Genomic DNA, 16,326 nt, shown 5'->3' on the forward strand with positions numbered 1-16,326 from the left:
AAATAATTCACAAAGCAGGAACTCCAGCAACACTTGAGGGAAGATGAACAACTTTAATAATTGACCGATGTGTTTCAGCTTGTGGCCTTCATCAGGGTCATGATGGTCAGATGACCCTGATGATGGCCACAAGCCTCACTTAACAAATGTGTAAAAATTAATTTTCAATTGCATATTTTGATATTATATAAGGCACTGACTTAAATACTCAGTGACGAGAGCCATGATGTTTAATTTTACATTACTTTTAATTTTTTTCTGTATTTTAATATTATCACACACGAGTATTAACCTGTGTTGCATTTTGCCTTTGTTTATGCTGATACTGTACTATGTTTACCATTTAGAAGCTAATGTAGTTCGTAGTTGGAGCGGTATAGGATGCAACGCGTGAGTTCACCTTCATTTCATATGCTAATTTATGCTTTAGCTTATCCTGGTTTAGCTCTAGTTGACACATGTACGGTCGCTCGCATGTCATTTCTGTATTATCAGAGCCTCTCTGTATGTTGTATCTGGTGCTTGTGATTGTTTGCTTTATAATACGGAGTTTGTAGCGGACAATTTGTTATGAGGATTGTTAAATGACGATCGTAGTTCGACCGGAAGTATCACGTTCCCGCTTGCTCTTCACAATAAGAGCATTATGGCGGAGTTATAATAGGGAAGCTTTTATTTTATGCAACTATCGGGAGTACTGTCGATAACTTAACCTCGCAGCAATGCCGTTCACTTGCACAGTTTAGGCAGAAGTTTTGCTACATTGCTCTGATCTTTGTATGGTTATACTATATTGTATTATGTCTATATCTGAATATGTCACTTATCTATTCATCTTATTTATCATTTATTTGTATTGTGTATTTCCTTTGTAGAAAAACCACACACATGCAACTGTTTTTACAGCCACGGGAACTGAGTTGTGACAATAAAGTGCCTCAAACCGAACCTCAAGCTCCTTTTTCCATACTCTGGGACATTTTGGCCTTAGGTGGTGTTCTGGCCGACACACCGGGGTAACCGTAGTGCTAAAGACTGAATCAGTGCCACAATCGTGCCTATCCCTGATCAGTGGCGTGTCCAGCGGGGTGGCCTGGGGGGGCACAGGCCACCCCCCCCAACCAGACTGGCCACCCCAGGTGCCGCCCCAAAGGCAAAACATGTTATTGATAGTGAACTTTATTTTATTCATAAGGTTAGTTAGTAGAGTTGCCAACGGCTCCTTAAAAAAATGGAATGGTCCCTCATTCAGAGAAAATATTACACGTTTCGTATTGAGCTGAGAAGAGACGCAGTTTGTCCCGGACTTTCGCTATAATGAAAAAAAGACACAAAGCTGGAGTTATTCTGTCGTTACGCTGCACAGCTGCCTCTTCTTCTCTCATTCTCTCCTCTCCTGTTGCTACTTCAATCATGAAACTGATCAATGATCAGCTGATCGGCTTTTCTCTCTTGTTTATTTATCGCCCACTTTGCGCCAGGAAGAGGAAACCAGCGGATGTCGCGCTAAACAACAGCAGCACGTTTAAGCTTGATCAGCTGTTGCTAGAATTTATTTAATATTAATTTCTAGTATCAGCTGATGTTTGCTGGAGCCACAGCTGTAAAGCTGCTGGTCATGATATGGTTTGGATATGTGGTGAGAGGGAAACATGAGGATGAAACCAGGAGATGTCCTTACTGAATCATCAGAGCTGAACATGTGATGGAGAAACAGGTTTACCTTTTAGGTGACATGAATGAGTTGAAGTTATGAAGTTATGAACTGTTTCTGAGAGACAAATAACACCAGGATCCTTTTCTACGTAGCTGACAGCTGGTAACTGTGCAGGGGTGGATCTAGCAAAGTGTTGCCAGGGGGCCAGGTAGGGCATTAACAGGGAGAGGGGGGCACAAAGAAATACTTTTCTTTCTTATTCTCATTCAAAATGTCTCGCTTTTATTAAATAATTATCTAAATCTTACAACCAAAGTTTTTATCTGACATAAAATGTATAGAAATCATACATATACCAACAAGACTGGACATCACTGTCACAACAGCATGTTTTCATTCAAAGTCTTTATGGCTTTAATACCTGGTGGGCCGGTCTCTAGTCAAAATGCCCAATTTTCTGTCCAGTCCAGGTTAATACTGGCAGTAGGGATGGGTATCGAAACCCGGTTCTTGTTGAGAACCGGTTCCCACTGTTTCAATTCCTTGGAATCTTTTGCCATTTTTGCAAACGATTCCCTTATCGATTCCAGTCGCCCCGAATGACGTCATCACGTTGCGGAGCGTCATTTAGAATCAGAATCAGAAAGGGTTTTATTGCCAAATGTTGAGCAGGTTTACAACATTAGGAAATTGCTGCGGTGCTTCAGTGCAAACATACTGTCATAAATTGCGCTTAAATAGACATGAAAAAATAAAAGTAAGAATAAGAATTAAAAGTGCTAAGTAGAAAGATGTATGCATGAGATATACATGAGATATATACATGAGAATAAGAATTAAAAGTGCTACGTAGAAAGATATATACATGATATATACATGAGTGCAGGTGGTGATCAGTGCAAACATGGAATGATGCAGTGAACACAGCGTAGGGTCATGTGTTAGTGGTGGGAACAGTCGTACGTTTATTGTTCATGTGTCCAACAGCAGAGGGGAAGAAACTGTTCTTATGGCGAGAGGTTCTGGTGCGAATGGACCGGAGCCTCCTGCCTGAGGGGAGCAGGTCAAACAGACTGTGTCCAGGGTGAGAAGGGTCAGCTGAGATCCGAGCTGCACGCCGCAATGTCCTGGAGGTGTACAGGTCCTGCAGAGATGGGAGTCTGCAGCCAATCACCTTCTCAGCAGAGCGCACAGCACGCTGCAGTCTCTGTTTGTCCCTGATAGTGGCTCCAGCGTACCACACGGTGATGGAGGAGGTGAGGATGGACTCGATGATTGCAGTGTAGAACTGCATCATCGTCCATGTTGGCAGGTTGAATTTCTTCAGTTGCCTCAGGAAGTACATCCTCTGCTGGGCTTTCTTGATGACGGAGGTGATGGTGGGCTCCCACTTCAGGTCCTGGGTGATGGTGGTACCCAGGAAGCGGAATGAGTCCACAGACGTGATGGGGGTGTCAGTCAGGATGATGGGGGGGAGTGGGGCTGTGTGCTTCCTGAAGTCCACAATAATCTCCACTGTCTTCTGGGCATTCAGCACCAGGTTGTTGTGGCTGCACCAAGATACCAGACGTTCAACCTCCCTCCTGTAGGCAGACTCATCTCCGTCCGAGATGAGCCCAATAACGGTGGTGTCATCTGCAAACTTGATTAGCTTGACAGACTGGTGGGTGGAGGTGCAGCAGTTGGTGTACAGGGAGAAGAGCAGAGGAGAAAGAACACAGCCCTGAGGGGAGCCGGTGCTGATGGTTCCTGTAGGCTGTTCCTTCATCGTTCTTTATGTTTCAGTGTTAATGTTTGTATCAGTCCTAAGTTTTACTTTCCATCCTGATTTCCTGATTGCTCTCTGCTGTTTACTCATCTGATTTCTATTAGCTCTTGATATTTTTTAGAACGAAAGGTTAAAAAAAATGCCAAACACGCTACGGAGAAGCAAGAGAGCCAGAAGAGTTAGTTGACAATACCGGCCACTTTAATCATCGGTTTGGAAATGCACAGGGGGGAAATAAATCACACACATGCACTGGTGAAACAAAACACAATAACAGAGAAATATAATTACAAAAGTTCTGACAGATTCTTGTCTCAAATTATTTTGCCCAAACACATGGTTAACATATCAGGAACAACTCATGCCCTGTATAAACTGGAAGTATTTGTAATGACCAATGTGGTGCAACTGCTGTGGTTCCAAAAAAAGGCCAGTTGTCTTGCCTTTGGTTTCCATGACCACTGATGTCAGAAACTTTTCAAATTTTATCATTTATTTAGAGTTTGTTATTTGATTTTCTGGTTTCAGGTATTAGTGAAGACAGTATACATCATGGTTATTTTGTGATGTATGAGAAAATAACCCATTACAGTCTAAATGGACAGTAAAGCAGCGTATGCTTTCAGCTTGATCTTCAGGTTGCTGCTATATAACTGTAGCAAGTCATACAATCACTTGATCAATTTCTCAGGAAGATCCCTCTCTGGCTCACAGCCAATGGGTGAGTATTGATCAAGTGTGCAAACCATTCCTCCCTCAAAGTGGTTTATGCAGTTGATTAATGGTGTCAATTTGGGTTAAAATGGCATTAAATGCCTTTTTGTTGTTGTTTATAATTAACTCAGTTTTTTTAGATATCAAGCTGACCATCCAAGCTTCGGATGGGTTGATGGATGGATATGACACTGAAGATACGTAAACATAACTTTCCTGTCCCATTCATGTTGGCTAAGCAATCAGGAGTCACATAGAGTCTAGTGGGCGAGTCAAAACCTGAACCAAAAATTACTTATTACGTAACAGTTTGGACATTCAAACTTGTCAAATTTCTTTCAACTAAATCATGAGTAAAAACCAATCAACAGCGTAAGTTTGACAATAGCAGTGGCAGTGTTATTAAGAACTCTGTTAGTGGAGGTTTTGTTGAGGTGTGGATTCTGACTTCTTTTCCTCCACAGGACACAGTTCTGTAAAGGGAATAAAGATTCACAGACAAACAGGAATAGATCGTTCTGGAGAAGTGACATCAAATGCAAATCCTTAGGTCCTCCCCACCTCCAAGTGTCCTTTACCCTCCATTAAATGCTAAATATACAGATTACCTTTCTCTCCAAGGGGTCATGTTCTTACACAATAGATGGCAGTGGCTGTAAATTCTATTGTTTCTCATCCTGTCTTACTTTAACTACAATGGCACAGATTCTTGTGATGAGATGAACTTTGGAGTCATTAACATTGTGAAACATGCAAAGATAAGTTTGCTGTAGTCTTTCTTACTTCATGTTTATATATGTTTTTTCTTTAACTTTCATCTTGTATTACCAGATACTGCTATAACATGGAAATCATCCAGCAACTAAACTGCAACCAACAGCAACCAGCAACTGCATGACAATCTTCTTGAGAAGCTTTGCAATCTTAGCTTGGATTGGGGACAAGCAGGGTCCAGAGTGGTATTTGAGAAAGCTGAAGTGCATTAAGAAATGTGGGAGTAAAACAAATCTTAGCTAGTCGGCCATTAATTCTGCTACCCAGAGAGCTCCATCTCCATTCACTGTGTTTTTCACTGCCTGTCCTTCAACATGATTCCCAAGATGTGTGACTGACCAGAGGGCCGACTGTAACTATCAGATTTGCATTGTGTTTGCAGTGGAGGTCGGTATAAGGATCAACATGCATTTGTGTGCACATTTCAAGTGAAAGATCAAATAATTGGGATGTTATGTTTTTCATGTGCAAGCAATTTATTTGGTAAGTCTTTCACTAGCTGGGCCCACGTCCTCATTATAAGTTGGACAGCGTTTTAGTAGTGAATGCTTTGACATGAATTGAGCTGCGGTTTGGGGAAGGCCTCGAAGGGGACTGGCAATGGCTCCCGGGCCTGGCAGATCCCCATGTACTAAATAGGAGTGAAGAAGTTGAAGAATGGAGTAGAAGGAGAGAGTGAGGGTGGGACACGTAAACGAGAATGATCAGATTGCAGAACTAGGGGAACCTATATAGATGGCAGCCGGAAGGAGCGTGTTTGGAGGTGTGGTCCTCCTCCTGAAATTCTGATACATAATCTCCAATTCTCGCTGGCCGTGAACTCTAACTCTGGTTGGAGTTGTTGGAGTGCAGACTATTGTCATTAGCTACAATTAAAGGTGGTGGAGTTGGTCCCTCTGTCTGGTTGCTCCCTTGAAACCACCACAACTGCTTGGCAAGTACATGTTTTTGTATATAGCGCTTTTCTACTATACCTGAGCGCTCAAAGCACTTTATAGAACTTGTCTCATTTGCTTTCTTTCTGTTTTTTCTGTATAATTACTTTATAACACCAACGGATCCATCAGAGAGTTATCACCTTGTCCAAGGATGCAGACTGGAGCAGGCATGGCTCAAGCCACCATCCTTTTGATAAGTAGATAACCTGCTCTACTGCCTGAGCTAAACCAACCCATTGAACCTTAAGCCTATGTGCTAACTGGCTAGCATGTTATTTTCAGCTGCAAAACAATAAATCATCCATCGATTCACTTCCGCTTATCCTTATGAGGGTCACAGGGAGCCTATTCCAGCTGTCACAGAGGTGGGGTAGACCCTGGACAGATCACTAGCCTGAAGCAGGGCTAACGCTTAGAGAAAGACAACCATTTAGACCTATGGGCAATTTAGAATCACCAATTAACCTAACCCCAATGACAGCATGTCTTTGGACTGTTAGAGGAATCTGGAATCTGCTGCCCATCACAATAAAGATGGAGAACCAGCTTCAACAAAACAACGTTGGTGAAGTCTGGAGAGGCCTCAGAACCATCTCGGGCCACAAACAGCAGAACTCTCTGCCTGGGAGGGATGTGAGATGGGCAAATGAACTGAATCATTTCTTCAACAGATTTGACTCAGCCATGAGGCAGTCTGCAACATCGGCTGCAGACTCACCCACCCCCACTGCTGCTGTTCCACCTCAGACACTTCACACCTCCTCTATTCACCCTGCTCACTCCCCCCCACCCCCAACAACAGCATCCAATACACACTCAACACAAGGCTCCAGCCTGTCTCTCTCAACCACCCAGGTTAGGAGGGAACTGAGGAGGATTAATGGCAAGAAGGCAGCGGGTCCAGATGGCATCAGCTCGAGGGTCGTCAGGTCCTGCGCAGACCAACTGTGTGGGGTGATGGAGCACCTCTTCAACCTGAGCCTGAGGTTGGGAAGAGTCCCACAGCTCTGGAAAACCTCCTGTGTTGTACCAGTGCCAAAGACTTCACGCCCCAAGGACCTCAACAGCTACAGGCCGGTGGCTCTGACATCCCACCTGATGAAGACCCTGGAGCGGTTGGTCCTGGCTCAGCTTCGGCGCCTAACAAGCTCATCACTGGACCCACTTCAGTTTGCCTACCAGCCTGGCATTGGAGCGGATGATGCCATCATTCACCTCCTACATCGTTCCCTCGCTCACCTGGAGACCGCTGGAAGCACTGTGAGAATCATGTTCTTTGATTTCTCCAGTGCCTTCAACACCATTCTTCCCTCGGTTCTAAAGGACAAGCTGGTGAACTCTGGAGTGGACCATCACCTCACTACCTGGATCCTGGACTACCTCACCGACCGACCACAGTATGTGAGGACTCAGGGCTGTGTGTCGGACAGGGTCGTCTGCAGTACGGGGGCCCCACAGGGAACGGTTCTGGCTCCGTTCCTCTTCACCATCTACACTGCAGACTTCTCCCACAATTCCACCCAGTGCTTCCTGCAGAAGTTCTCTGATGACTCTGCAATAGTCGGCCTCATCACTGATGGGGACGACAAGGAGTACAGAGGTCTGACCCAAGACTTTGTGGACTGGTGCCAGCTGAACTACCTCCAGATCAACGCCAGTAAAACCAAGGAACTGGTGGTAGACTTCCGCAGGCACAAGCATTCTCCACTGCAACCACTGAACATCCAGGGTATGGACATTGAGGCTGTGGACAGCTACAGGTACCTTGGTGTTCATCTGAACAATAGACTGGACTGGACTCATAACTCAGACGCCCTCTACAGGAAAGGGCTGAGCAGGCTGTACCTGCTGCGGAGACTCAGGTCGTTTGGGGTGGAGGGCCCACTCCTGAAGACCTTCTATGACTCTGTGGTGGCTTCTGCTATCTTTTATGGTGTGGTCTGCTGAGGCGGCAGCATCTCTGCTGGGGACAGGAAGAGACTGAACAGGGTGATCCGAAGGGCGAGCTCTGTTCTGGGATGCCCTCTGGACCCAGTGGAGGTGGTGAGTGACAGGAGAACGGCGGCTAAGCTGTCATCCCTGATGGACAACATCTCCCACCCCATGCAGCAGACTGTGACAGCACTGAGCAGCTCCTTCAGTGGGAGACTGCGGCACCCACGGTGTGGGACGGAGAGATTTCGCAGGTCTTTCCTCCCCACTGCTGTCAGACTCCATAATAAAGACTTTAACTGATCAAGCACACACATCCATACATATGCAATAATACTAAGTGCAATAATCCTTTCTGTCATCGTTGTATTTTTACTCAGTTGTATATAGTATTTGTATTTGTATTCTATTTTTATCTTATTGTATATTTATTTTATTTTATTCTACTGTATATAGTATATTATTTTATTCTATTCTGTACAGTTGTGTACTGTATTTATTCTTATTGTATTCTAATTTTTGCCTCATAACTTTTGCACTGTCCACTTCCTGCTGTGACAAAACAAATTTCCCACGTGTGGGACTAATAAAGGTTATCTTATCTTATCTTATCTTATCTTATCTTAAATCAACAATAAATCTTTAGAATTATTTTATTTTGTCATGGTCCTGAGTCTGAGGACTCAGTGTTTTGTGTTTCCTTATGCTTTTGTTCATTCCGAGTGTGTATTCTGTTGTTATTTTGCCATTTGTTAGGTTTCTGTTCTTTGCCTGCCTGCTCCCACTTCTCTGTGTTCCCTCTGTCTGTCCATGGTGTTTTTGTGTCTGCTCATGAGTCTGCCTGTCAAGTTCAGTGTCCTGTCTGGTTCTCTGTCTGTTAATTTCCTGTTTTATTCTGAAGGTTCATGTCTGATGTGAGTGTGTTCAGTTTACATTTCCCCTGTCCCGTCAGCTCTGATTCCTCCCAGCTGTGTTGCCCTCCTGTCTCTTATCCCCTGATTACTGGTGTGTGTATTTAAGCCCTGTGTGTTCTCCTGCCTGTTGCCGGTTCGTCTGTATTACTCCATGTAAGTCCGCGCTTTTCTGCATTCATCTGTGTCTCTCTGCGGTTTTGTATCCTCCGTCAGTCTGCGTCTCTCTGCCTTTCTCCCCGTGTCCTGTGGATTTCTAGTTGCTCTTTAGTTTTCCCAGTTTAGGTTTCCGTTAGTTTGTCTCATTATTCGTTTTCTGTTCCTGCCACTGACACCTTGTAAATAAACTCCACTAATCTTTTCATACACTGCTTGCTCTTGGGTCCTTTTTCCAACTCCACACGGCTCGCCTCGGCAGCCGTGACAGTACGAACCGGCCACTATGGACCCAGCAGCAGTCAACCCGCCCGAGGAGCTCCGGAAGGACATTATGTACTCAGTGGACAAATTAATTAACCTATGGCTGGAGCATGAGGGGAGAGAATTCCGCCAAAGCATAGCTGTTCGGCTACAGCGCTTACTTTCTGGTCTCCCCTGGTTGCTCAGCTCACTTCACCCGCTCACACAGAATTTTGTTCTGAACGAGCTTCATCTTCTCCCCCTTGCTACCACCCACCCTGCAACTCATGCTTCACTCCCCGACCCGACGGAGAGTGTCCTGCCCGGCCCGTCGGTCCAGCCTTCAAATGGGGATCAGCACTCACGCCGTCGACGCCCCTCGCCACAGTCGGACCCCAGGATATCAGAGCGGCCGACTGAGGTGAGTAGGAAGGATAACAGTTCCAATTCGGACCTTAAGACTTTTTCTTCCGGGATTGTTCGGGGTGTGTCAGTGGGAGCTAATTCGCTAAGCCTACCTACCTTCGTGGTAACCGATCTCTCCCAGGTTGGCATTTTTAAGACTTCAGTGAAAGCAAAGGGCTGTTGTTCTTCTGAAACTGTTAAACCCGTGTCAGCCAACCCAGGGTCTGCTAAAACTGTGACATATAACCCAGAGACCATTAACACCAGCTCTGATAATACTAGGACTGTTTATTCATTTGAACCGCGGCCTCAAGCTCAGTTAGCCGCGCGGCCTCAAGCTCAGTTAGCCGCACGGCCTCAAGCTCAGTTAGCCGCACGGCCTCAAGCTCAGTTAGCCGCACGGCCTCAAGCTCAGTTAGCCGCACGGCCTCAAGCTCAGTCTCTAATTCCACCACCGTTGTCATCACAACCACTATGTCAGTCACCCTCAGTTCAGCCTCCTGTTCAGCAGCCACCAGCCCTGCATCCTGTGTCAGTAGTTCCACCTGTAAAACCATACAAGTCAATTCTACCCGAAAGACACTGCTCCTCGCCCATCCACTCCAAGCAGAGAGACAAATCTAACAATACTGTCAACAGTCCTCAAAAGCTGACCAGTTCTGAGACTGCGACACACTCCAGGGCCTCCCCAGAGGCCGGGGTTCAGCCCCCAGCTGACTCTGGATCCCTGGAGGTCAAGAAGCCAGCTGAGGACTGCACCCAGCTGTCACTGCCTGAGCAGAGTCAACGCTCTGGGCAGCTGAAGTCTGCTATGTGTTTGCCAGGGGCCACTGTGCCTGCTGGTTCTGTTCTGTCTCTGCCAGAGGTCCCCGCGCCTGCTGGTTCTGTTCTGTCTCTGCCAGAGGTCCCCGCACCTGCTGGTCCTGTCCTGTACCTGCCAGAGGCCCGTGTGCCTGCTGGTCCTGTTCTGTCCCTGCCAGAGGCCCGTGTGCCTGCTGGTCCTGTTCTGTCCCTGCCAGAGGCCCGTGTGCCTGCTGGTCCTGTTCTGTCCCTGCCAGAGGCCCGTGTGCCTGCTGGTCCTGTTGCCTTCCTGCCAGAGGTCTCCGCACCTGCTGGTTCTGTTGTGTTCCTGCCAGAGGTCTCCGCACCTGCTGGTTCTGTTCTGTGTGTGCCAGGGGCTCCAGTGCCCACTGGTTCTGAGACTGTTTTTGCTGGGGGGCCCGAGGAGCCCGTCCAGCCATCTGCCTCGTCAGCTGGGGGGGCCCGAGGAGCCCGTCCAGCCACCAGCTGCAGTCTCATCACCCTCGCCTGCTGCGGCCTCAGTCTTCGGCCTCGCCTGGTCCGGTTTCAGCATCTGCTTTGGCTTCATCCTCGTCGCCTGGTCCAGCGTCTGCTTTGGCTTCATCCGGTCCAGCCTCTGCATCCTCATCAGCTTCGTCTGGTCCAGCCTCTGCAGCTTCGTCTGGTCCAGCCTCTGCAGCTTCGTCTGGTCCAGCCTCTGCAGCTTCGTCTGGTCCAGCCTCTGCAGCTTCGTCTGGTCCAGCCTCTGCAGCTTCGTCTGGGGCTGCAGGGGCCACGCAGCCTTCAGGTCCCCTACTACCACCTCCACATCGTCGGTCATCTGCCAGGCCGCTTGTTGGGCATCTCCGCCACCGTGGACGCCCTCCTGAACGCCGCCACTACCTTCCACGTGGCCGGCCTCCGGACTTGTTTCCACGCCGCTGTTGCCGTCCGCACGGTCGGCCCCCAGAACTGTTTCCACACCACTGCCTACTGCGTGGCCGGCCTCCGGACCTGCCCCACTGCCGCTGCCTTTCACACGGTCGGCCCCCGGAACTGAACTGTTTTGGCCTCCGGGTCGGCCCCCTGACCTTGTCCGTCTGGGCCTTTTCGGACTGTGTCCCTCCGTCCTGGACCCCCACCACCCGCCCTGGTCGGGTCGTTTTCTGTTTTTTGGTTCGTGGGGGTTTTTTTTTTTTTTTTGGTTTTGGTCCGTTTTTGTGTTTCTGTTGGGCTGTCTGGTGCCAGCCCTTGAGGGGGGGGTACTGTCATGGTCCTGAGTCTGAGGACTCAGTGTTTTGTGTTTCCTTATGCTTTTGTTCATTCCGAGTGTGTATTCTGTTGTTATTTTGCCATTTGTTAGGTTTCTGTTCTTTGCCTGCCTGCTCCCACTTCTGTGTTCCCTCTGTCTGTCCATGGTGTTTTTGTGTCTGCTCATGAGTCTGCCTGTCAAGTTCAGTGTCCTGTCTGGTTCTCTGTCTGTTAATTTCCTGTTTTATTCTGAAGGTTCATGTCTGATGTGAGTGTGTTCAGTTTACATTTCCCCTGTCCCGTCAGCTCTGATTCCTCCCAGCTGTGTTGCCCTCCTGTCTCTTATCCCCTGATTACTGGTGTGTGTATTTAAGCCCTGTGTGTTCTCCTGCCTGTTGCCGGTTCGTCTGTATTACTCCATGTAAGTCCGCGCTTTTCTGCATTCATCTGTGTCTCTCTGCGGTTTTGTATCCTCCGTCAGTCTGCGTCTCTCTGCCTTTCTCCCCGTGTCCTGTGGATTTCTAGTTGCTCTTTAGTTTTCCCAGTTTAGGTTTCCGTTAGTTTGTCTCATTATTCGTTTTCTGTTCCTGCCACTGACACCTTGTAAATAAACTCCACTAATCTTTTCATACACTGCTTGCTCTTGGGTCCTTTTTCCAACTCCACACGGCTCGCCTCGGCAGCCGTGACATATTTATTATCCTAATGCATGGATATATATGGATATATATATATATATATCTCACACACACACACACACACACACTCACACTCACACTCACACTCACACTCAAATGGCTGGTAGGCTTTTAGCTAATATCCTTAATCACCTGTGAACAGCTGCTTTTGTTATGTAAATAAGGTGGGGCCATGCTGAGCCACTTGGAGTGGTTAGTTTCCTGAGCTACAAGGAAACTTGTGTTTCAGTTTGCCATCTTAGGGAGAAATCAACACATATGGGTGTATTTCCTTTGTTGCTGAGATTTATTGATAAAAACAGTACAAAAAACCAACCATTTGTACACATATTTACAAATAATAATAAAAAGTGAGTGAGTACACTTCAACATTTTCAGCAATCACTCACAATCCTGGCACTGCCATGGTATCTGTAGTCTGCATTTACCACATGTGTATCTGTAGCAGCGAACACATCGCACAGTGGCATGATTATTCTTGCATTTGTGTTTGACCTGACACGTGGCTCTTTTTCCAGGGCTAGGTGTGGAGGGTTGTGTCCAAAGCAACTGTTCTTTTCTTGCCTTCTTCCCAGCTTCCCAACACTATCACATAAATAAAGTGTCCCAGGTACTTAAATTTAATAATCGAAATTTTAATCATATACGTAATAATTTAAATATGAATGTAGCAAAAACGTATTTTTACTCAATGATCATCTCTCATATGAACTTCAATAACTTAGTGAAACTTAAAAGAGTGAGTTTAATATATAAAGTCTTACACTCCCTTGCTCCACCACCACTAAAGCAGTTCATTAGGCATAAAGAAAGCTCAGACAGGACCACACGAGCTACAATCCGAGGAGACTTGTTTATACCCCACAGACGGACAGCATTTGGGCAGAACGTCCTTTCTGTCCAGGGTGGCCATCTGTGGAACAGTCTTCCTCAACCCATTAGAGAATGCTCGACATTCAATTTGTTTAAGGCAAAGGTTAAAAACTGGTTATGGACAAATCAAGTTTGTGATCATGTATGAGTTGCATAGTTTTAATGTTTTATTTGGGAACAGAATGGTGTGTATGTGTAAGTTTGGTGACGGAGTTTTTATTATGAATGAATGATGAATTTTTATGAATTATTGTCTATTTTTATGCTTAAGGACAACAGATGAAAATTAGCCCTTGGCTATAATCTGGTATGTTTACATTCATGTAATTCTTTTTTTACATTTATGTTCATTAACATGCACTGTCCTAAATAAATGAATAAATAAAATTCAAATGCCAAAATAATTCTGTAGACCTATAAACTTTGTACACACCAAAGCTGTTTTCTGCCTTCCGTTCACTATGAACAGGCATGTATTTTCGGTTTATGCATGCCCAACTTTGTGCTGAAATGTTTAAAAGAATGTGAAGTATGAGCACAAGCTCACTATGTGAAAACAGCTGTAGCAGGGAAACCCGGGAGGACTTAGTTATGCTCGGCAGTTTGTTGCAGGCCAATACATGTTGGCAAAACAACATGCAGACATTACTCAAACAGCTGATAAGTGACATGTTTGCTTATGTGCCTCCACCATGTTTGCACAATTCAGCTTTCCAGAATTCTTCAATCCAGTGGAGTTTTTAGCTGCTATACAGAGCAAAGTACAGCACAACATAGTAGGTTTTGTAATAGCCTCTAAATGCCAGGTATTTCAGATGTGAGGGAAAACAGCAGCTGACAGCTATCCACCATGCCTGCAACACACCGGGCTTTTGCTCTCATCTCTCTGCTGTCCTTCAGCGCAGCAGCACCAACAGTAGACGACTGCAATCAGCTGACCCAGCCTCTGCAAGCTAACGAGCTTCACCAGGTACAGGTCCCTTGACCTCTAACCTCAGCTGTCTTTTTCCCTCACAATATGACAATTAGGCCCAGAGTTGTTTTGTCAGTTTTCCCAGCTTTGGCTCTTCACACCTTGCCATGTAGTGGGCTGATTGGGGTGGCGGTAGCTCAGTTGGCAGAGCAGGTCAGCCACTAACCAGAAGGTTGGTGGTTTGATCCCAGGCTGCTCCAGTCTGCAAGATACTGACAGGCAGCATTTTATTCATGATGATATTGTAATGTTATATACATTTGAGACCCGAAAAGTGAGACAATGTAGAAAAGTGGCTGTTATTTCACAACAGCTAATGCAATATCTTTTCCTCTTTTTTAATTTTTGAAGTTCATTAAAAGCAGCTATTGTTTGCAGTTTCATAAGAAAGCAGTTGCAGTGACATACAGAGGTAAAATACCAAAAATTGTATCCATATTCAAACCTTTCTGAACCTAACTGTATGTTCTTTCACTCTGAATAGATCCTGGGTAGGTGGATCTTTATTCAGGGGCTTGCCGGTAACGGTAGCTTGGGCGACACTTTGAGGTTTCTGGAAAGTACATGGATGGTGCTGAATACAACATCAGACAGTCGGACCCTGCAGGCAGAGATAGCTGGCCGAGTGGTTCAACAGCTGGACCAGTCTGTTCAGCCACAGTAAGTATTTTTAAGTATTTTTCCCTGTTCTCTAATCTGGAGGGGGAGGGGGGGGCAGTAAATATTCAGATAGCAGTGGTGATCCTGGCAAAAGCAAATGGCCATAAGTCAAAAACTGCTTGAGGCAGACAACTAGATGATGACACTGTTTCAACGGAAACACGAGACACTGGAGAAGAAAATCCAAACCTACATGGGCTTCTGTTAAAAAAGTGATATATCTCTTATATCAGTGTCAATACCAATACATTTAACTTACCTATATTTGTAATTTACAGAGACTAAAATTACATGTTTTTTGCATATTGAGCTAATTCTTTACATTTTGACGTTAGAGTTCCAAAGATGGAGGATGCCTCCATCCCAACCAATTCCCAGGGACCTGAGCTTTCTTCAAACCTTAGCTCCCACCCTGTCAGCAGTTCCACACCCCATCTGGTCATGAAGTAAGCCATGCTTCTAATATTATTAAGAGAGAATTAAACCCTACCTTCATCACTTACTAGTCAAAGTAAACAACAACCACTTTTTATTTGTGTGCTCTGGTGTGGGATCTAAGGCCAAAGTCTGCTGCACACAGGCAACCACGCTCCAAGCAACTCTCTGCAATGTTGGCTCTGGCCTTTGTCTTTCATTTACATACATCTGTTCCTTTGTAAATCGCTAACCTCTGTTCAGAACTGAATTCCCAAAGTTTTTCATCAATGTCACATTTCTGGAGGGATTTTTTAAGGGTGTTATGAGGCAGGTAGGTGATATGTGTTATACACAGGTGAGTTGTTGTTGTTTGTGCATAGCTTCATCATAGCTACCATAGCCACCACAAGTCAGGAGAAAATTGAGGTAAGACAGCTGTTCTCATAGTAGACACAGGTAGCTGAACAGTAGATTGTTTAATTAAAAACCCACTGTGTGCACAGAGGCAAAACTAAGAAAACTGTGTCTTTGTCCAACCAATCAGAATCAGAATCAGAAAGGGTTTTATTGCCAAATGTTGAGCAGGTTTACAACATTAGGAAATTGCTGCGGTGCTTCAGTGCAAACATACTAGAGATGGACCGATCCGATATTACGTATCGGTATCGGTCCGATACTGACCTAAATTACTGGATCGGATATCGGAGAAAAATAAAAAATGTAATCCGATCCATTAAATATCACGAAAGCACCTCACAAAACTTGCAACACGCCGTAACTCACCTCAGAACGTTAGCACGTCGGAGCAGTGTGCATCACGTGATAGAGCGGCTGTGGCATGCGGGACCTGTCGGTGGTCTGGATAGCATGTGGAGCTTCGCTAGCAACCCGGCATTTCATCTCCGACAAAGTTATCCCGAGAGAAGTAAAGCAAGTGTGTAAGTCCATCTCTGAATGTTTGTAAAGCATTCCTGCGTTAAGCTTAACAAGCGACTGCCTCTTCTTGCTGCTACTTCAATCATGAAACTGCTTAACGATCAGCTGATCGGCTTTTCTCTCTTGTTTGCTTTTGGCCCACTTTGCACCGGAAAGAGGAAACCAGCGGCTGAACAACAGCAGCACATTTAAGCTTGATCAGCTGTTGTTAGAATTTATTTAATATTACTTTCTACACCA

At 45.7% G+C, this 16,326-nt stretch overlaps 1 protein-coding gene across 6 annotated transcripts in view; it reads left to right on the forward strand.

Moving 5' to 3' along the window:
* Positions 1-13,812: 13,812 nt before the first annotated feature.
* The window catches only part of LOC146716732 (uncharacterized), a 31,626-nt gene continuing 29,112 nt past the window's right edge, over positions 13,813-16,326 (forward strand). For 3 of the 6 annotated variants that reach the window (XM_085467821.1, XM_085467843.1, XM_085467825.1), the window contains exons 1-3: positions 13,934-14,070; positions 14,558-14,733; positions 15,069-15,179. In XM_085467821.1, coding sequence (XP_085323947.1) covers positions 13,951-14,070; positions 14,558-14,733; positions 15,069-15,179 — 407 coding nt within the window. In that variant the 5' untranslated portion in view covers positions 13,934-13,950. Of the gene's footprint in view, positions 14,071-14,451; positions 14,486-14,557; positions 14,734-15,068; positions 15,180-16,326 lie in introns of all 6 variants that reach the window. The other 3 variants (XM_085467835.1, XM_085467810.1, XM_085467816.1) reach the window with 3 other exon arrangements.

The sequence above is a fragment of the Copadichromis virginalis genome, linkage group LG2 (genome assembly GCF_057382275.1).
Source record: "Copadichromis virginalis isolate Kocher_CV1m ecotype Utaka linkage group LG2, C_Virginalis_male_GT1.1, whole genome shotgun sequence".
Taxonomy (NCBI): Eukaryota; Metazoa; Chordata; class Actinopteri; order Cichliformes; family Cichlidae; genus Copadichromis; species Copadichromis virginalis.